Consider the following 22,672-nt stretch of genomic DNA (forward strand, 5'->3'; position numbering starts at 1 on the left):
AATTTTTTTAATCTGTCACATAAATTAAATCATACACTAAATTTCATAAATTTTATTTCTAAATGTACTCTCACAACAAAAAAAAATTACCTTCAAACTCTCTAACTTACTCTCCCCAAATCCACTCAAGTGAACGAGACTTTAATGAGTTTTACAAGAATAATGACCTATCGGGACCTTGATAGAGGGAATCTATTGCACGTGATTTTTCTACATCGACGTTTGAACATCTTCGATGGGTTTCAAAATGATATAAAACAGCTGTTACTAACCGATGTGGATAATGAAGGACTCTACCTCATTGTCTAATTTGTTTGTGATATAATAAAGTTTGAAATTAGTAACATGCATGTCATACCACAAAGCTTTGTCAATCCCAAACTTTCAGCTTCGAATTTACTGTGCTGATCTAATCATTCTTTCATTAACTTTATTGTTGTCGTCAGAGTGTTATACTAGCTCAATTTAGACTCCTCGTAAATTTCAAGATGCACTTAAGTTGGTCTTACATACACATAATTGATGAGATAGACATCCCAAATATACATATATTTGAAGAGATATAAATACACGTACAATTATCTCACAATTCAATATTACAACCTCAAACAAATTACATAGTGGATACTGCTACACACAATAATTATAACAAGCATTTTAGACTATGCAAATCTCCAAACTTTAACCCTTGATTTGGAGACAATTGAAACCTGTGTCAATAGGATGGACTCTTCTCAATAGTAGCACAGGGAGGATGCATGCACCTCCTTCGCATAGCAGTAGCTATCCCTCCTTCATACAACAGTGGCGACAACGGCTAGGGTTAACCAAGAAGTAGTGAAAGGTCGTGCCTCTTTCGCATGACAAGACCTTCTTTGCATAGTAGTAGCGACGTGGGGTGGAGGCTTCTCAACATTAAAGGGCGACGGTGAAACTAGTAGGAAAAGACGAAACCAATGAAGCTTTTCTTAATTAGTATAGAATAATTGTTGCTCCTTATGTTCTTTCGCTGAGTTTTCTTGATGTTTATTTTTATTACGATAAAACTTTTCCACCTGACTAAATTTCTTATAGTATTGACATTGAGGTTTTTCATAATATCAACAATCTTTTTTTGAAGTGACTTGTCTTTTAACAAATGTATTGACACAGAAAAACTTTTAGAATTTTCTTTATTTCAAGAAATCTTTTCTCTACTTTTATTCCCTTATATTCTTTATTTTGAGATTGTAATTTTAGTTTAAATTAAAAGACATTTTCGATCAAAACTTCTTCATGTCTTTTCAATCTTTGTTTCGATTATATAAACGAGGAAGTAACGGTTGAATAAATAAATTCGAGTAAAATAGATCTTTAATTAAATAAAATCTAGAATTATATTCGATTAGAGCTGAAATTTTCGTTCAAAGCTGAAGTTTTGTAATAAAATATCTTTGTCAAAAAATTTTTGTTAGTTTTTATTAATTATTTAAATTTTCAAAAAGCATTAAGAAAAAAAAAACGAAATAAAAAAATGGTACATGTTCACATCCAAACACGTTCTAAACATTGGCTGAGTTGTGTCCACAAATATAATTATTGCTTTATAACTTCATATAAATATGGCCTTTAACTTTCAAATATTTTGTACATATAAAAGTCATTTTGTTAACATCCAAACACGTTCTCCATGTTGGCGAGTTGTGTCCACAAATATTCACCAAAGAACTTAATTTAGAATAGGATCTCTCTCCCAACCCAACGGTGTTCTTAAAAAGATATTTTAACAAGTTGAAGAAGAAGCTATATTTAAAATGTTTTTTTAGCATACTCTTAAATCATATAGAATTATCGAATATACCAAAAACATGACAAGCTAGAAAAATTGGAAGTAAATAACAGCGGGACCAAGAGATGCAAACAAAATGCAATAGGTGTAAAAATACAGCCTATATGATTCAAATTCTTGTGGCTATCTACAAATAAAATCTCATACAAGACAGAAAAACGAGATACATTGATTTTTGTTTTTCTTCATGAGATCATTCTACCACTCAAAATTCAATGAAGAGAAGATAAGGTTTGGTATATTTTTGGGTATATAAAGAGTGGTAGAACAGAGAGAGTGATGAAGAGAAGAGAAATATGGCAACAGCAAATGGAATTCCTGGTGGCATCACCAATGTGCCTGGAGCTCCCAACAACGTGGAGATCGAACATCTGGCTCGCTTCGCCGTTCACGATTACAACCATAAGAACAACGCAGCTTTGGTGTTTGTGACAGTGATAAGTGCAAAGACGCAGGTGGTGAGTGGGGTGTTGTATTACATAACCTTGATGGTCAAAAATGGCGAAACCAAAATCGTGTATGAAACCAAAGTGTGGGTGAGAGAATGGTTGAAGTCTAAGGAGGTGCTGGAATTCAAAGTCGTCGACGATTCAATCGGAGAAGGAATCGATGGTGGAGTCAACGATGTTCCTGCCGACACCCCTCACATCCAGAATCTCGGTCGCTTTGCCGTTGATCAATACAACAAAGACGAGGTTCTCTTTTATTATATTGTTCTTCCTTTTCTTCATTTCACTAGGGAACGATTATTCCATAATTGATTTTGTTGATGACGCGCAGAATGCAAATTTGGAGTTTGTGAAGGTGATTGATGCAAAGTTACAGGTAGTGGAAGGGTTCTTATACTACCTAACTTTGGAAGCAAAAAATGGTAAGAGTAAAAATGTGTATGAAGCGAAGGTGTGGGAGAGGTCATGGATCAACTCCACTCAATTGCTCGAATTCAAGTCTGTCAATGATGCTCTTTAATCGTCTTTCCATCGCAGAATACCACTTTTCAAGACTACGTACTTATACTATGCATGCATGCTATAAATAAATGTAACTCTTGTTACGTACCCACCACCACCATGTATTCTCATCAACGTTATCATATAATTATAACTAATGTTTGTCATTATATATATAAATGTTTTTTATTATATGTGTGTGTTAATTATGCAACATTTCTAATTAACAGCCACGTAAACGTAAACAAATATAATTCTTGTTGTTATCTGTTTTCATATAAACCTCTTTATATAGATTTATAAAGTTCTAAATAACCTTCATTATCTTGGTTGTTCTTAATTTAAAAATATATGCATCTATGTATATTTAAATAAGAATTACTTCTTTATAGTCAATATTCAAAATATTGAGTGTTATAATAATGGTAATATATTAGATATTTATTAAGTTCTTAGTCATGATACAAACTTGTAGAACCTGACAAACAAATATTTACACTTTCAATTTTAACGCAGTAAATACTTTCTAAATAGAAATAAAATAAAGAAAAGGTGCTTAATATAATATCAACTTTTAATTTAACTCTTTTTCTATTTGTTTTCATGTTAATCATTTATCGGGCCAATCTAGAGAGAGAATTATAGGGCGGCGTTGAAACAGGAGGAAAAATAGGAACGGGTATGCGATTACTGTGTAGGATAGAGGATGAATTTAAAAAACTACAAATTAAAGACATATTGTTGTTTGATGCAATAGAATTAGGAAACGATGACGAAGTAATAAGTGCTTTATGGAGATTTCTGAATTACTCATGACCTTAAAGGATTCCAACGGACGGAACCTAGTGCACTTGTTTTTTCTATATGGACGTTTAGACTTCTTTGAACAATTTCTAAATGAGAGAAAACAGAATTTACTAAGAGCAGTGGATAATGAAGGTAACAACGTTCTACTACACCTGGCTACGCTTTTGCCTCCTCAATTCAAATCATTTTCAGGTTTAAGTGCAAAAATTCAAATGGACAAAGATCTCTCTTAGTTCAAGGTGAATTTATTCATTTCCTTATTCCTTATTCAATCGTTCTTTATTAATTAGTATTATTGTAAGACATGAGTTCTAGGAATCTTGCCAGTGTGGAGATCCATATGTGTATTAAACTTCCCTACAAATGGTATCAGAACCCATAGGTCTGGTGACCTATGCTTGATCATAAGGTTCTCTTTTTTTCTTCTTCTTCCTCAATTTGTGGGCTTCTAATGACCCAACTTGACAAATCCTTTCGCTCTTCAATATAGTGACTACGATACTTTCAAAATCATCCGTTAGACCTCTCAAGATCTTTTCCACAACCCGGTTAGGAGGAACCTCTTCTCCGCTCTTTGAGTTGGTTGGCCATCATCTGCACTCAAGCGCAACTTCGTCCATTTCATCCATCTCCATATGTTCAAACTCTCTTCTGAGGGCTTGAACTCGAACCTGCTTCACGCGGGTATCTCCTTTGTATGCCACTTCAAAAGTCCCCTGCTTCTTTTTTTGACTTTGCATTAGCTATTTTCTCAAATCTAGATTCATCCACTACATAAATACAGAAAGTATAAAGTTGATCTGTCTTTCACTCGTGTCTTTTTTAGTGCAGCAGTTTGGTTCAGTGTCTGATTTTCATCATCCGCGAGTTCATTGTACCCGTCCTCCACTATGTCCCATACATCTTGGGATCCAAGAAGGGATGTCTAGAAAAAATTGGCAAAGATTGTGGATAGTCCAAAAGGGGACATATAGAGCTCGACAAAAAGGGTTGAGATTGTGGAGGAGTTAGTTGGGTCATTAAAAGCCCATAAATTGAGGAAGAAAAGGTAAAAGAAGGAACCCAACGGTCAAGCACTACAGGTACGGTTCGACTGGAATAAATCTCAGATTACTCAGAGCCGAGGTCCTAGTGGAAGAGGGCGAGGAGGTAGAGGACAAGGTGGACGTGGGCAAGGTAATGATAATGAAGATCAAAGTGGTCAGCATAATTAGCGTGACCAAGGACAAGGAAAAGGCCGAGGAGACCAGTCAAGATTGGAGTGTTTTAAGTGTGGCAAGTACGACCACTATCAGAGTGCTACAACTGTGGCAAGTTTGGTCATATTGCAAAGTATTGCAAGACCGAGACAAAGGGGGAGACGAATCTCGTTACTGAAGATGTAGAAGAATTGTTGCTGGTAAAGAGCTTAGATGCAGTGGACATGGAAAATTCGGTCTCAATATTGGATGAAGTGATCCCGGTAAAAGGTGCGACAAACATGAAAAAAGAACTCAAAAGATGAAGAGATTCAGCAGATAGGGAGGCTTCTGGATGAAGCTAATGAGATTATGAATAAACAGAGGGTTGAGCTCGAGGAGCTGAAGAAGGCGGATGTTGGACCATGTTTGAAATCAAAGACTAATGAGTTTTCTACCAACTCGATATGGTATCTAGATACTGGGGCAAGCAATCATATGTGTGGGAACGAGAACTTTTTTTATAAACTCACCAAGGAGGAGGCCAAATTTGTGTCTTTTGGAGATGACTCCAAGATGGCTGTGAAAGGGCGTGGAACAATTCAGCATATTCAAAAGAATAGAGGAGTTGGAGAGATTAGGGATGTTTAGTATGTTCCCAAGTTGAAGAGCAATATTTTAAGCATGGGTCAGATAATTGAAAAGGGTAATTCAATTTTTATGAAGGATTAGGTACTGTATTTAAAGGATAAACATGGTCGTCTAGCAATCCAAGCAAAAGCAAAGAAGAAAGTTGTATGATCTAGAGTTGAAAATCTTGGAGAGAAAGTGCTTGAAGCAAGGTATGGCTAGCAAGAGCTTGGATAACTCCAACTCATGATTGAAAGAAGCAAACCCAGTGTGGGATGATGCACATGGAAAGCAATGAAGGAAGAATTTAAGTTTATGGAAGAGTTTGTTGGGATAAACTTAAATTTTAGGGTTTTATTAATAATTTTGTTTGAATCTTATTTTATTAGTTTTGGGTCTAGTAATATTTAGTTTGATTTGATTGAGATAAAATAGGGATAGGTAGTAATGATTTTCGGTACAATATTATTTTATGATAGGTTAAGCAGATTTTATATTTAAGACCGTTGATATTTTATTTTCAGATTTTATTTTTGTTTTCGTAATATTGTAAGTATCACGACAATTTAAAGCCCTTCAATTATCAATGAATAATAAAACTCAATTTTGAAAAAATATCCAAGTGTGTATCGTGAGATTTTTCCAACACATTTAATTGTAAGCAAAAACAATATTGCATCAACTGTAAGACATATGTGGATAAACAATTGGAAAGTTGTGTCCACACCATTGAAAATGTACCCAGCTTCAACTTATCTTTATTCGTTAAAAGGACCTCAAAATATCATCTCTCATATCTCTTCGACTGTTCTTCCTGTTAATTTTTTGTCCCAATCAATCACAACAATTAGTATAGAATCTTTGATATCAGAAAAATAAAACAGCAATTACACATTCCTGTAAAATTTTCAACTTTAACTGTATTATTACCGCTCAATTTTTTTTCCAAAGCTGAAACAACAATAGAATATAACAGAATTATTGGGCAATGTGGAAACTATGTTACATATTTTGTTGTCTTTAACTACAGAGGTGTGATCCGTTTGGTGATTTTCATTAACAATGTTTGTAATCGTAGTTTATTGTCATGATTTTTTTGTGATTCCTTATTCGTTGTTTAATTTTCTGATACAGCTCCTAAGGTTGAGCCTATTGAGTCTGAATGACTGTTTTGTGGATAAATAAAAGGTACTTTCAAACATTATTTCTGTGATTTTTCTTGTTTTATATGAATTGTTATTGTTAAATGAATCAATAGTCAAAAGAGAGCTATTCATGTTTGGGGTTTTAACTATTTTTGGTTGAATGAAAATGGTGTAATGCAAACTTCATCTTTGCCTGGGATTAAGTGTATATTTGAATAAACCTTTGTGGAAGCACGTTAGCTAAAGAAACTAGAATGAACAATGAATTAGCTCTTTCATATTTAAACTTAGCTTGTGCGTATTTAGATAATTATGCACTTGTTTTCTCTTATTTAGATAATTTCACTAATTTATTAAATGTTGTATGTAGGAAAGAATTGAAGTATATATGAATCCACAACATAAGTGTTTTAATAAAAAAAAATATCCAGTTCAGATTCATTGGCTAATGCTTTAGGAATCCAAGAGCATTGTGGATGTGTTCATGGTCTAGGTTTGGATCCCTATCCATCTAAAGTCTTCGGAGCCAAAACTCGTTCTCATAGTGGATCATCAACATCTTCTCAAGTTGAAGAATTATAAACTCAGGTTAATAAATATTTTATAAATATTTGATTAGTTTTTTACTTGTATGATTAATTTTTTAGGTATTATTTTTCTTACATTTTGAATAATTTTTTATGTTACAAGTATCTACATAGACATCACAAGTTAATGAAATGAAAGCAACGATGACACTTTTTGTTGCAAAATCATCAGGGTCCATTGCTTTCAAGTTTGCCATGTTTCAACCATCACCGCTAATAATTGCTAAATTCATTTGTACGGTTCTTTTTATAAAATATATTACCGACTAAATATTATGTTATATTGTAGGTATCTGATCAAGAAAGCGTGTCAAACAATGAATATAACGAAGAAGAACAAAATTATACATTGTTAATGAACAACTCTTAATCATATTTTTAGTATTTTAATTTAGTATTGAACATCTTTCTTTTTAATTTTTATATATGAGCAATTAATTGTATGAATCATATTAATATGTTGAACAATGTATTTTATTTCATATATAATATTCAGTTTTAGTTCATATTATTTCATTTTCTTTTGTTAATAAAACTAATTTTATCATAATCCCATTTTATTACAATAAAAAACTAAAACAAAAAAAAAAATTATATATACACCTTTCCGACTGTTTTAGAACTCTGGTTAGGTAAACCCCTATAAATAGGGACAATTTTGAAAACCCCAGTAAATCCCGGTGGCTTTACCTACAAGCTCCTGTCTTAGATAATGAAGTTTAACATTGTATACCCATCATTTCCTCAAAATTCTTCTTTTACTGTGTTCAACGCTTGCTTTGAACTTCTGACAGAGATAAAGCCCTGCAATTGTTATGTCTGTTTTCCTTTAACTCTGTCTTTTGAGCCACAATAAGGGTGGTTTGGAATAGTGAATCCCTTTTCTATAATGTCTCATAAATCTTGAGAAGGAAAGCTTGTCTTCATTTTAACACTTCAAAAATTATAATTTTCTTTTGCAAAAATATGTATTGATGATGTTAAATTGGTAGTGGCTATTTCAGAAGTAGTGTAGAATGGACTTATAGTTTTCTTGAAGTAGTTGAAAATTTTATCTATCTTAGTAGATGACCGAACGTAGTTCAAATACTAAACAAGGATACTATGGAGAATAGTAAAATGTGAAAGTAGTAATTAATAGAAGTGTATTTGTTAGATAGTGTTACATCAAATGGTAGTATATATGAATATTTATAGGTTAAGATTATTTTAGAAAATGCTAAACATATATAATTTATGTAATGTTATAGATTTTTAATTACGTAGAGTGTTCTTAATTTGTTTTCCTATCTCAGACTTTTCTACTATATTTTAGAATTTGTATTATATTTTGAATAATTTTATCTTAGACTTTTCTATATTGTTATAAAATTTGCATTATACTTTAATAAAATCATTAGTCCCTTAGTCTTAGTTCTAACCTGCACTTCATCTGCAGAACACAAAGTCCTTCCCCGTAACCTTCTAATACCATATAGTTCACCATTTAAACAAATAAGCACTATAACTACTTCCAATGAACTAAAAGACTTGTTTGGATAATTTTATTTTATCAATACCTATATATAGCAGATAAAAATAAGAAACATTAATAAAATAAGTTTTTTAACAATTACTTTAAACATATAATTAGATTATATAAACGAGTGAGTAACGTTGAATGAATAAATAAATTCTAGTAGTAAAATAGATAATTAATTAAATAAAATCTAGAATTATATCCTTTCAGAGCTAAGGTTTTGTAATAAAATATCTTTGTCATTTTGTTTTATTAATTATATAAATTTCCAAAAAACATAAAGAAAAAAAAAAACGTTTTAAACATTGGGTGAGTTGTGTCCACAATTCTAATTATCGATCGCTTGTACACATAAAAATAATTTTGTTAACATCTAAACACGTTCTTCATATTGGGCGAGTTGTGTCCACAAATATTCACCCAAGAACTTAATTTAGAATATATAGACAAGTTGAAGAAGAAGGTACATTTAAAATGTTTTTTTAACTTACTCTTAAATAGTATAGAATTATCGAATATACCAAAAACATGACAAGCTAGAAAAATTGGAAATAAATAACACCGCCGGGACCAAAGAGATGGAATAATTTGGAGAAAAACAAAATGCAATAGGTGTAAGAATACAAATAATAAAATCTCATACATTGATTTTTGTTTTTTTCATGAGATCATTGTATACTGTTTCTCTACCACTCAAAATTCAATGAAAAGAAGATAAGGTTTGGTATATTTTTGAGTATAAAGAGAGGTAGAACAGACAGAGTAATGAAGAGAAGAGAAATATGGCAACAGCAAAAGATCTTGGTGGCATCACCATTGTGCATGGAGCTGCCAACAACTTGGAGATCGAAGAACTGGCTCGCTTCGCCGTTGACTATTACAACAAAAAGCACAACGCACTTTTGGAGTTTGTGACAGTGATAAGTGCAAAGAAGCAGGTGGTGAGTGGGATATTGTATTACATAACCTTGATGGTCAAAAATGGCGAAACCAAAATCGTGTATGAAACCAAAGTGTGGGTGAGAGAATGGTTGAACTCTAAGAAGGTGCTGAAATTCAAAGTCGTCGACGATTCAACCACAGAAGTAGGCACAGGTGAAATCAAGGATGTTCCTGCCGACACCCCTCACATCCAGAATCTCGGTGCCTTTGCCGTTGATCAATACAACCAAGACAATAAGGTTCTCTTTTATTATATTGTTCTTTCTTTTCTTGATTTCACAAGAGAACCATTATTCCATGATTGATTTTGTTGATGACGCAGAATGCAAATTTGAAGTTTGTGAGGGTGATTCATGCAAAGGAACAGGTAGTGGAAGGGTTCTTATACTACCTAACTTTGGAAGCAAAAGATGGTAAGAGTAAAAATCTGTATGCAGCGAAGGTGTGGCAGCTCGACTCCACTGAATTGCTGGAATTCAACCGTGTCTATGATGCTCTTTAATCTTCTTTCCACTTTTCAAGACTACGTACACTATGCATGTATGCTATAAATAAATGTAACTCATGTTACGTACCCACCACCACCATCTATTCTCATTAACTCCATTGTAATGTTTCTCATTATATATATAAATGTTTGTGTTTTAATTATGCAACATTTCTAATTAACAGCTTTTTTAATAGATTAACTACAAAATTCTCAGGAAATATTTCTTCATCGTTACACCTATTACGAATCGATATGAGAAACACTATTAACATACTTTTCAAAATAAAAAACTAAACTTTAATTATGAGTGTGTGTGTGTGAAAGATATGAATGTGGGTGGATAGAGAAAACAGCCACGTAAACGTAAACAAATATAATTCTTGTATAATTCTTGTTGTTATCTCTCGTCATATAGACCACTTTATATAGATTTATAAAGTTCTAAATAAGCTTTATTATCTTGGTTGTTCTTAATTTAGAAATATATGCATCTATTAATTTTAAATAAGAATTGCTTCTCTATGGACGTTTAGACTTTTTTGAACAATTTCTAAATGAGAGAAAACAGTATTTACTAAGAACAAGGTAACAACTTTCTACACCTAGCTGCGCTTTTGCCCCCTCAATTCAAATCATTTTCAGGTTTAAGTGCAAAAATTCAAATAGACAAAGATCTCTCTTAGTTCAAGGTAAATTTACTCATTAGATGGAGAATGAAATTATTGAACATGTATATCATACCACTTCAAATGATCTAATCATTCTTACATCAACTTCATCGGGTTCTTCTCAACATCTTCATCTTTATCTTCCTCTTCTTCTAGTTCAAGAACACTATATGTTTCCTCCTCCTATTGAAGAGTCACATTCTTCAGTTCCTCAAGCTCAACCCTATGTCTATTCATAATTTCATTAGCTTCATCTAGAAGCCTCTCTACCCGCTGAATCTCTTCATCCATAGCTTTCTTCCATCTTTCATTACAACTTCTTCAAATTTTATATCTTCTACACCTGTTAACAAACATGTTACATTTCCCTCATTAGTGGAGTTATCCGAGCTCTTGCTAGTCATATCTTTCTTCAAACACCTTTTATGCAAGATCATCAACTGCAGTTCACATAACTGGTTTTTCTTTGATTTTACCTTGGTTGGTAGACAACCATGCTTATCTTTTAAGTACAAGTCCCTAACTCTTCCATCCTTCTGCATATGTCGAATTCTTCTACGCCCCTTCACGGCCACCTTGGAGTCATCTCCGAAAGACATAAATCCGACCTCCACCTTGGTGAGTTCATCAAAGAGAGATTCATCTTCACACATGTGATTGGTTTCTCCAGTATCTAATACCATACTGAATTGGTAGAAATCTCCTCACCTTTTGATTTCAAGCATGGTCCAACATCCGAATTCTCCACCTTCGACTCTGAGATCTTTGACGACAGCAAAATCCCCAACTCTTTTTCATCTTCTCCTTCTGTAAGAAGGTTTCTCTCACTTTTCTTCTTGGCTTGACAAAGTTTAGCAATGTGACCAAGCTTACCACAGTTGTAGCACTTCATTGATCTACATTCATTTGCATAGCGTGTTAGGTACAAACAAAGTCCCACATCAGATAAAATAAGAGATGGACATGGGTTTATATACACACAAGATACCTCCATTCGTAAGAGGCCTTTTGGAGTGATACCAAAATCATCAAGTTCTCTCTTTTACTTCTTCTTCCTCAATTTGTGGGCTTGTAATGACCCAGGTAATTTCACAACCCGGTTAGGAGGAACCTCTTCTCAGTTCATTCTGAGTTGGTTGGGCATCTTCTGCACTCAAGCTATAAACTAAGCAACTCCGTCCATTTCATCCATCTCCATATGTTCAAACTCTCTTCCGAGTATCTCCTTTATATGCCACCTTTTAAAATTCCCATGCTTCTTTTGCTGACTTTGCATTAGCTATTTTCTCGAATCTAGATTCATCCACTGCATTATACAGAAAGTATAAAGTTGTTTTGTCTTTCACTCGTGTCTTTTTCAGTGCAGCAGTTTGGTTCATTGTCTGATTCTCATCATCCGCGGGTTCATTGTACCCGTCCTCCACTATGTCCCATACATCTTGGGATTCAAGAAGAATCTTCATCAACAAATATCAATTGTCGTAATTGGTCTCTTTTGACAATTGTGGCACACTCATTCCGTTGACTACCTTTGTCACTCTCACAAAAAAACTCAAGTACTCACTTTTCCCCTCGCGGTGTTTGACTCTCCTATATTCATATTTCTCTCTCGGTACTCAAACATAAACCTCTGATACCACTTTGTTAAAAAAAACGTGAACCACACAAATAATTTTACTCTTCAATTCATTGGGATTACTTTTCATTGAATCTTGACAACCTTTAAATAGGTTCAAATACGGTATTAGGACAAGTACAAATAATAAAAACTAATAATAAAATATCAACAGACTCAAAATAAAATCTACTTAATCTATCTTTATCTTATATGAATAAAATAAAATAATACTCTCCTAATAAATGGAAAATCAAAACTAACTATATCTATTTTATCTCTATCCAAATCAAACTAAATATTACTAAACTCAAAACTCATAAAATATAAGATTTTAATGAATCCTTAAAATTTAAGTTTATCCTAACATTTTACACATAGGATTCCAACTCTTCCATCAAATTCCTACAAAACACCTTAATACAAAACTAACTCAAATTCTTACTACTTTGTTTTTTAGCACTCCCTAAGTATTGAATATGGTAATTGTTGGTTTTGTATTCTGTTTCATAGTCGAAAAAGATTTAAAGAATCTTATGGTGAGACCTTCATGCAAGAAAACATCTAATAAATGGGAGAGAAGAAAGAGAAACGAGAGACAAAGAGAACTAAATGGGTAAAACATATACTTTGATGTAGAACTCTTACTGAAAAATGATATATCAGTACATAAGTAAAGAAACTTAGTCTTGGTTTTCTTCTGCCCTTGATCGGCAAAACACATAATAAATTATAATGTAAAAGAGATTTGATAACGAAGAATAGTGAAACATCTTAAATTTTATTTATATTTTATTTAATTTCACTCCTCTTTATCTAATCGAAATTCTTTTCTTAAACCTTAATTTTTAATAAAAACAATTATACTTAGTCTAGTGAGAAAAGGATTAGAAGGAAGCTCTCTAACCTACAAAAGAGAGTGTTATACTAGTTCAATTTAGACCCGTAAATTTGAAAATGCACTTAAGTTGGCCCTACATACACATAATTGATGATGAGATAGACATCCCAGATATACATATAGTTGAAGAGATATAAATAAACTTACAATTATCTCACAATTCAATATTACAACCTCAAACAAATTACATAATGGATACTGCCACACACAATAATTATAACAATCATTTTAGACTATGCAAATCTACAAACTTTAAAGCTTGATTTGGAGATATACTTTATTTGAAAGAGTAATATTATACTTCAGTGTGGAACAGATATATCTTTGCTACCTTAAAAGACACTAGCCTTAAACTCCATAGATCACATTGTGTGCAAAAACCAAAAGAAAAAACACTTTAAATACATCTTGTTGCCTGTATCACACTGAAGTATAATATTACTCTTTGAGATCTAACATCGATGAAAATTCCCAAAGTGAATTTTCTTCGAAGATCTCTGGTTCACGTCCTGATATGTCATTAACTCGTGAATCAAGTGTCTCTTCAGAAAGGAAGTATGTTGAGCAACCTAATGACTTGAAAAATGTTCAAGTTAAGCCTTCTGGTAGATATGATTCTACAACATCAAATACGTCATTTCCCATGTCTCTTATAATAATCCATCCTCGTCTATGCAAATACCAGCTGATTCAAGGATGGTTTCCCAAAATTACTTATTAAAGAACAATCCTCAACACGGTGGTATTGCTACTGGTTCTCAAGGACTGTATGATCAAAGGTTCTTGTTAATTCTCAAGCAGGCACACAGCGTCCAGTGGCATTCCAAGTGAGAAACTTTTCCTACATGTTCTTGTTAGTTAATGTGCTTAATTCTCACACTGGTTCAATAATAAGAAACTATTTCATTGCAACCTAATATCATTCATACATAAAAATTAAAAAAGAAAGATATTCATTACATATGTTCAATATAAATGTTTAATACATATATTCAATACAAATTTTCAATACTAAAAATATGACTCAAAGATATTCAATAACAATATTTAATTTTTTTTCTTCTTCATTACATCTATTGTTTGACACACTCCCTTGATCATATAACTACAATATAACTTAATAGTTAGTCGATAATATATTTAATAAAAAAATCATACAAATAAATTGAAAAAATAATATATATTATTCGTGTACTTTATCTGTTCTGCATGCAAACCCCAATCAGTTACTTTTTCAGCTTTTGAGTAGTAAACGAGTGAGTAACGTTGAATAAATAAATTTGAGTAGTAAAATAGATAATTAATTAAATAAAATCAAGAATTAAATCCGTTCAGAACTAAGGTTTGGTAATAAAATATCTTTGTCATTTTGTTTTGTTAGTTTTTATTAATTATATAAATTTCCAAAAAACATAAAGAAAAAAAAAACGAAATAAAAAAATCATATACGTTAACATCCAAACACGTTCTAAACATTGGCTGAGGTGTGTCCACAAATCTAATTATCGCCTTTAACTTTCATATATTTTGTACACATAAACATCAATTTGTTAACATCCAAACACGTTCTACACATTGGGCGAGTTGTCTCCACAAATATTCATCCAAGAACTTAATTTAGAATATATAGGATCTCTCTCCCAACGGTGTTCTTAAAAAGATATTTTAACAAGTTGGAGAAGAAGCTACATTTAAAATGTTTTTTTGGCTTACTCTTAAATAATATAGAATTATAAAATATACCAAAAACATGACAAGCTAGAAAAATTGTCAGAGTTAGGAAGAAAATAACAGCGGGACCAAGAGATGCAAACAAAATGCAATAGGTGTAAAAATACAACCTTTATGATTCAAATTCTTGTGGCTACCCACAAATAAAATCCCATACAAGACAGAAAAACGAGATACAATGATTTTTGTTTTTTTTTTTCATGAGATCATTCTACCACTCAAAATTCAATGAAGAGAAGATAAGGAAGATAAGGTTTGGTATATTTTTGGGTATATAAAGAGAGGTAGAACAGAGAGAGTGATGAAGAGAAGAGAAATATGGCAACAGCAAATGGAATTGCTGGTGGCATCACCAATGTGCCTGGAGCTCCCAACAACGTGGAGATCGAACATCTGGCTCGCTTCGCCGTTGACTATTACAACAAAAATGAGAACGCAGTTTTGGAGTTTGTGACAGTGATAAGTGCAAAGAAGCAGGTGGTGAGTGGGGTGTTGTATTACATAACCTTGATGGCCAAAGATGGCGAAACCAAAAACGTGTATGAAACCAAAGTGTGGGTGAGAGAATGGTTGAAGTCTAAGAAGGAGGTGCTGGACTTCAAACTCGTCGATGATTCAATCAGAGAAGTAATCGAAGGTGGAGTCAACGATGTTCCTGCCGACACCCCACACATCCAGAATCTCGGTCGCTTTGCCGTTGATCAATACAACAAAGACCAGGTTCTCTTTTATTATATTGTTCTTCCTTTTCTTCATTTCACTAGGTAACGATTATTCCATGATTGATTTTGTTGATGACGCAGAATGCAAATTTGGAGTTTGTGAGGGTGATTCATGCACAGGAACAGATAGTTGAAGGGTTCTTATACTACCTAACTTTGGAAGCAAAAGATGGTGAGAGTAAAAATGTGTATGAAGCGAAGGTGTGGGAGAGGTCATGGATCAACTCCACTCTATTGGTCGAATTTAAGCTTAAGCTTGTCAATGATGCTCTTTAATCTTCTTTCCATCGTAGAATACCACTTTTCAAGACTATTTTACTATGCATGTATGCTATAAATAAATGTAACTCATGTTACGTACCCACCATATATGTATTCCCATGAACTCCACTATAAATAAACGTTATCATTTAATTATAACTAATGTTTGTGATATATATTTGTTGTTTATTTGAATAAATTTATTTTTGTTAAGAGGATTCCAAGGTAATTTATTTTTTATGTTTATTTGAAAAAATTTGGAGGTAATAGTGAGACTAGATTTCGAAGTAAAATTTGTGAGAATTAGTGTAGTATTTATTTTATGTGACAGATTAAAAAAATTTACTTCCAAATTCACTTTTACTTACCTCTAAATCTATTCAAATAAACAACAAAAAAAATTAGGCTTAATAGCACTAATGGTCCCTATTTTGGTTGGCAAAATTCGAATTGGTCCCCATTTTTTTTTTTCTGTTCAATGTGGTCCTAAAGATTGTAAATTTCGTTCAATCTGGTCCTTTTTGGAGACGCCGTTTAAATAGTTAACGGCAGAAACTCCAGCTGTGCAGAAAAGTGTTAATGTGGCATTTAACTGGCCACGTGGATTCCCTTGAGGCATAGTGAGGTAAAATTTGAAATAAAACTAGGACCATTTCGAACACACTTAACGAAAATAGGGACCATCTCTTCTCCCTTTTCTCTGGTTCTCCTCTTCTTTTACTCCCTTGTGTACCTCTACTTTTTATCTCTTCCGGCATTTTTAAACTTTCTTTAGTTTTTTATCAATTATCTTCTCGTTCAACTGATTAAAATTTTTTTGTGTTGTGTTTTAGTGTAGTTTTGATCCACTCTTTCGGTAACATAGTGCAACGTTCTTCCTTTGCTAGTTTCCTCACTAAAAGAGTGGTGATCTTTTGAGTTTACTAGTTCTTCCGACCCAAAATGGAACTTGGGTCCTTGTCTACTTCTCGATACCGTAATTTTTTTGTTGTTGTTGTTGAATAATTGGAAGTAGTCATGGACCCAGGTTCGGTTTTGGGTTGAAAGCACTAGAAGATTCAAAAGACGCAAGCTTTTTTTGTGGGGAAAGAGTGTTGCACAATGCTACCGAAAGTCTGGATCAAAATTGCACTAAAACACAAAGTCGTTGTTAGACGTCGGTTAAATCCATGCCCGACGTCTATAACAACATAGACGTCGGTTAGTGTCATTTTAAATCTCTTTATATATTCAAGTTGATGTCGGTTTAATCATAGGTGGACGTCTATATAGAGTAATTTGATGTCGGTGTGAGTATAAGCAGACGTCCATATAGATGTAAGTGGATATCGTTAACTGACATTTATATGGACGTCGGTTCTGACGAATTTCGACGTCCCATTGACGTCACCCGTTTAGACATCGGTTGTGAAAGTGATGTTAAAAGCCCAAATTAACCGACGTTAAACACCGTTTATGCACTAGTGGATCCGGCAAGAGATATCCATGTCCGTTGAAGTGCACCTCCTCTCCAATGGTGACTGCATCTAATTCTTTTCTGGTCTGAGTCCGATAATCAAGTTCTGTTTTGACACGGCTAAGTTCTTCTCTGGGGGATACTCTGTCAGAAATTTAAGACCTTAGATGGGTTGAAACTTCCAGAGCCAAACTTATTTTCTCCTCCCATAGATGTCTGATTGTCTGAATCACTACTGCCATCATAACCACCATCGGGAAAAAAGCTTTCTCGTTCCAGTTTCTTTGAAAGAAAAATAACCCTATCCTCAGCCTTCTTTGATCTTCTTATTAGGTCTGCATTTGCATCCTCTTCAGGTTCATCACAGAACCCTCAAAATCGCCATCGATGCCATGATAGCCATTTGTCATTTTGTATTCTCATCCAACAAATTATTTTTAGGCCGAGTATCATCAAAATCAGAGTCATAGTATCCATTAACAGATCTATAATATATATCTTCAATTGTGATTGGATTATCAGTGTTAAGATTCTGCAGACATGCTCTGGGGATATCACAGGACTGAGAAAGTCTCTCAATCACATTTTTTGCAAGACTCTTCGGTGGTGGGTGACGGAAATGGAAAATTGAAGAAGAATAGGAAGGGGAAGGTAGTGGATGTGAGGGTGGGTGACAAAAATGAAAAAGAGAAGGAGAAGGGAGTGGGTGTGGTTTGCACTTGAATGAGGGAATAGAATTAGGGTTTTTAATTAAAAATATAAAAAAATTAATGGTAAAAGTAAGAAAAAAATTAATTAAAAGATAATTTTGGAAAAAAAAAATTGGGAAGATGGAAGAAGTATGTTTTGGTGGTGGAAAGAACAACTTTCTTAATAAAAATTTAGGGTTTCAGAAAAACAATAAATAAATAAAGTTAAAAAATAAAAAAAGTTAATTTTGTAATTAAAGAAATTATAAAGAATTGAAGAGATGGAGGGAACAAAGATGATAGAGAGGGAACTACACCCAAAGCTGAAAATGGACAAGATTTTAGGAGTTTACTGTCCCGTAACTTAACAAGCTCAAAGAATTGCTCACAGTCATACTAATTTTAGGAGTTTAGTATCCCCGTAACCTTCTAATACCATATACTTCACCATTTAAACAAATAACCACTATAAAGACTTGTTTGGATTATTTTATTTTATTAATACCTATAAAAGATGAAAAATAAGAAACATTAATAAAATAAGTTTTTTAACATTTACTTTACTGCTAAGTTATTTATATTTTTAACCATACACGTGTTCGGATAAATTTTCACAACATGAGAAAAAATTCATATCCACCAAACAAATATTAAATAAATTTAAACATATAATTGGATTATATAAACGAGTGAGTAACGTTGAATAAAGAAATTCGAGTAAAATAGATAATGAATTAAATAAAATCTGGAATTATATCCTTTCAGAGCTAAGGTTTTGTAATAAAATATCTTTGTCATTTTGTTTTGTTACTTTTTATTAATTATATAAAATACCAAAAAACATTAAGAAAAAGAAAACGAAATAAAAAAATCGTACATGTTCACATCCAAACACGTTCTAAACATTGGCTGAGTTGTGTCCACAAATCTAATTATGATATATTTTGTATGACTTAAGAATAATGACAAAACATCAATTTGTTAACATCCAAACACGTTCTCCATGTTGGGCGAGTTGTGTCCACAAATATTCATCCAAGAAGTTAATTTAGAATAGGATCTCTCAACCAACGGTGTTATTAAAAAGATATTTTGACAAGTTGAAGAAGAAATTTTAGCTTACTCTTAAATAATATATAATTATGGAATGCATATTAACAATTTTTTTTAATAATTTTTTAATAATAGATTATGTGTTACTATTTTAATAATTTGTATAATTAAAACAAACAAATTACAAATTATTACATAAACAGTGAAATAAAATTTGTGTTAAAAAAAAACTTTTTCCTTATAGAATACACCAAAAACATGACAAGCTAGAAAAATTGTCTCACGAGACCAAGAGATGCTATATTAATTTGGAAATGGAAAAGTCTCTTTAACAACTTTTTTTTTACAATCTTTTGATAATGTATACGTGACAGTTTATGATAGGTCTATTTTAAATATTTTTTTAAATATAAGTTCAAACAAACCAATAAAATAATGACATGTGTTCTATTGTCAAAGAATTGTTAAAAAAGAGTTGTCAAAATATTATCCATTTATAAAACAAAATGCAATAGGTGTAAAAATACAACCTATATGATTCAAATTCTTGTGGCTATAAACATCCACGTGTAATAAATAAGAATAGCTCCACAAATAAAATCTCGTACAAGACAGAAAAACGAGATACATTGATTTTTGTTTTTTTCTTGAGATGATTGTATACTGTTTCTCTACCACTCAAAATTCAATGAAGAGAAGATAAGGTTTGGTATATTTTTGAGTATAAAGAGAGGTAGAACAGAGAGAGTGATGAAGAGAAGAGAAATATGGCAACAGCAAAAGTAACTTCTGGTGGCATAAGCGATGTGCCTGCCAACAGCGTGGAGATCGAAGATCTGGCTCGCTTCGCCGTTCAAGATTACAACAATAAGAATAACGCACTTTTGGAGCTTGTGACAGTGATAAGTGCAAAGCAGCAGGTGGTGAGTGGGGTGTTGTATTACATAACCTTGGAGGCCAAAGATGGTGAAACCAAAAAGGTGTATGAAACCAAAGTGTGGGTGAGAGAATGGTTGAACTCTAAGGAGGTGCTGGAATTCAAACTCGTCGACGCTTCAACCAGAGAAGTAACAGGAGGTGGAATCAACGATGTTCCTGCCGACACCCCTCAAATCCAGAATCTCGGTCGCTTTGCCGTTGATCAATACAACAAAGACCAGGTTCTCTTTTATTATATTGTTCTTCCTTTTCTTCAGTTCACTAGAGAACCATTATTCCATGATTGATTTTGTTGATGACGCAGAATGCAAATTTGGAGTTTGTGAGGGTGATTCATGCAAAGGAACATATAGTAGAAGGGTTCTTATACTATTTAACTTTGGAAGCAAAAGATGGTGAGAGTAAAAATGTGTATGAAGCGAAGGTGTGGGAGAGGTCATGGATCAACTCCACTCAATTGGTCGAATTCAAGTCTGTCAATGATGCTCTTTAATCCTCTTTCCATCTCAGAATACCACTTTTCAACACTACTTTTACTCTGCATCTATGCTATAAATAAATGTAATTCATGTTAATTACGTACCCACCATATATGTATTCCCATGAACTCCACTATAAATAAACTTTATCATACAAGTATATATAACTAATGTTTGTTATGATGAACCCTTAGATAATTCTCTCAACATTACTCATACTAATCCCTCACATAACAATCTGTTCTCTAATCACTAGCAAATAGTCGACTATATTTTATAGCAAATTTGTTGTTAATCGATTGTTGTTTGTCACTAATATCAAATGTTTGTTAAAAAAACAAAAATAGTATTAAGCATAAGTCAAAAGTCGATGTTAATTACTTAGTAGCGTTAATTTTGTGTTGTGTATGCATACGACACCAAAACCATAAACACTAAATTATTAAATTTGGTTTTTGAACTCAAAATAGTGTCATTTAAGTTAATATTAATTTATTACTAATTTCTGTGTTGATTTTTTATTTAAAGCAGTTTAGTGTCGGTCAACCTAATACTGATGTATTTTTATTTTTAAGTTTATTTAGTTTAATATTAACAGACGGTAATAATAATTAATTTAAATAAAAATTCATACAACATTTATGTGTTAAACAAAAATTAAATTAAAAAAAAAATATATGGTAGGTAAAAGAGATGAGTATGGATAAAGAGACGAAAATATAAGTTAAGGAGAGATGAGGTTAGAAAAAGAAGATTATAAGTATGAATGAAAGAGATGAGTGTGGATGGATAAGATAAGTTTGGAAAGATTTATAAGTATGAATGAAGGAGATAAGTGTGAGAAGGTTATTTATATTTATCATAATAAAATAAATTAAAATAATATTTTTTTAATGAATTGTCTTACTTATTAATATTCTTTTATAATTTATTTTATATATTTATTGAAATATAATAAAAGTGATTTGGTTTTTATTTATTTTTGTATAGTATTAAAATCAAAATATTTATCTAATTTTACAAATATTATTATAAAAATAATAGTTAAAAATTAAAATATTAATATATTGACAAACAAATAAATGAAATAATCTTACTATTCAAACGTTATTATACAATTTTTACTATATTTAAAAAGATAATAAAGTAAAATAATTATAATAAAAATCTTATAATATTTTATCATTTGTTGTACCGAATGAAATGATAATAATTTTAAGCAGAGGAGACTGGTCAGCTATCTATGCCCTCTTTGTCAACTATTAAAAGAAAATTATTAAGAATTATGTGATAATTGATATTCTATTGTGAATATGTAATAGTGATGTGAAATCTTATCGGTTGACCCAAAAATATTTTCAAATAATTTTATGAAAAATTACATAATCTTAATTTATCATTGTGAATTAAAATACATATTACATTAAAGAGGTCATCTCACAGTTGTCATTAATAATCGATTATCATAAGTAGTTGTCATTGACAATCGATTATTATAAGTAGTGATTGATTATTTCATAGACTTTTTTTAAATTTTTTTTTTTTTGTGATAATCAATTATCACCATAGTCTTTTTGTCAATTCTGAAATTAACTAGGATAATCCATATTCTCTTGTGATAATCGATTATTCCATAACGCTTTTGAAAAAATATTTGTTTTAGTAGTTTATAAAACTTATGTATCTTTCCAAGCTAAGTTTAATGTACAATTATAAATTATTTATTACAAAAGCTCTAAAGTGAACATCAAATTTTTCTAACTTCAATTACAAAGTGTTAAATTCATCATTAAAACATTCTTGACTTCAGTTCTTCCTTTGTTAACAAGTCACTCAAAGAGCTTAGTCTGAGGACCAACCTACTTCAAGAGCTCAACTAGATTAGCCACTCAAAAAGTTCAGTCTCAAGGCCAACTTACTTCTATGGCTTGACCTTAGGGCCAACCTACTTCAAGAACTCGACTAGATTAGTCACTCGAAGAGTTCGACCTCAAGGTCAACCTACTTTAAAGAGCTCGACTAGATTAATCACTCGAAAAACATGGCCTCAACGGCCAAGCTAAACAAGATTGGCCTCCACGG

At 32.2% G+C, this 22,672-nt stretch overlaps 2 protein-coding genes and 1 pseudogene across 3 annotated transcripts; all 3 read left to right on the top strand.

The window, feature by feature from the left end:
- Window positions 1-1,764: 1,764 nt before the first annotated feature.
- On the top strand, window positions 1,765-16,139 carry LOC106764994 (multicystatin-like). Of its 2 annotated transcripts, none has more exons than XM_014649467.2 (2): window positions 1,765-2,523; window positions 2,609-2,967. In XM_014649467.2, exons 1-2 carry the CDS (start codon window positions 2,125-2,127, stop codon window positions 2,795-2,797), a joined length of 588 nt encoding a protein of 195 aa, XP_014504953.1. In that variant the 5' UTR covers window positions 1,765-2,124; the 3' UTR covers window positions 2,798-2,967. The 2 variants fall into 2 exon arrangements, with proteins under 2 accessions (XP_014504953.1, XP_022637641.1); XM_022781920.1 differs by lacking the exon at window positions 2,609-2,967 and adding an exon at window positions 15,795-16,139 and having other exon boundaries at window positions 1,768-2,523.
- On the top strand, window positions 9,356-10,425 carry LOC106764996 (multicystatin-like). Its single transcript, XM_014649469.2, has 2 exons — window positions 9,356-9,825; window positions 9,909-10,425. The coding sequence occupies exons 1-2, from the start codon at window positions 9,427-9,429 to the stop codon at window positions 10,086-10,088; spliced, it is 579 nt and encodes a 192-aa protein (XP_014504955.1). The 5' UTR covers window positions 9,356-9,426; the 3' UTR covers window positions 10,089-10,425.
- Window positions 15,310-20,694, top strand: LOC106764997 (annotated as a pseudogene).
- Window positions 20,695-22,672: the final 1,978 nt, after the last annotated feature.

This window comes from Vigna radiata, chromosome 6 (assembly GCF_000741045.1).
Source record: "Vigna radiata var. radiata cultivar VC1973A chromosome 6, Vradiata_ver6, whole genome shotgun sequence".
NCBI lineage: Eukaryota > Viridiplantae > Streptophyta > Magnoliopsida > Fabales > Fabaceae > Vigna > Vigna radiata.

What these genes read in the sequence shown, in the direction of transcription:
- LOC106764994 (XM_022781920.1), top strand. Translation starts at nt 2,125, where the DNA reads ATGGCAACAGCAAATGGAATTCCTGGTGGCATCACCAATGTGCCTGGA. An exon ending in ATCAATACAACAAAGACGAG is followed by an intron (nt 2,524 to 15,794) that starts GTTCTCTTTTAT and finishes TTGATGACGCAG; the next exon opens with AATGCAAATTTGGAGTTTGT.
- LOC106764996 (XM_014649469.2), top strand. Translation starts at nt 9,427, where the DNA reads ATGGCAACAGCAAAAGATCTTGGTGGCATCACCATTGTGCATGGAGCT. An exon ending in AATACAACCAAGACAATAAG is followed by an intron (nt 9,826 to 9,908) that starts GTTCTCTTTTAT and finishes TTGATGACGCAG; the next exon opens with AATGCAAATTTGAAGTTTGT.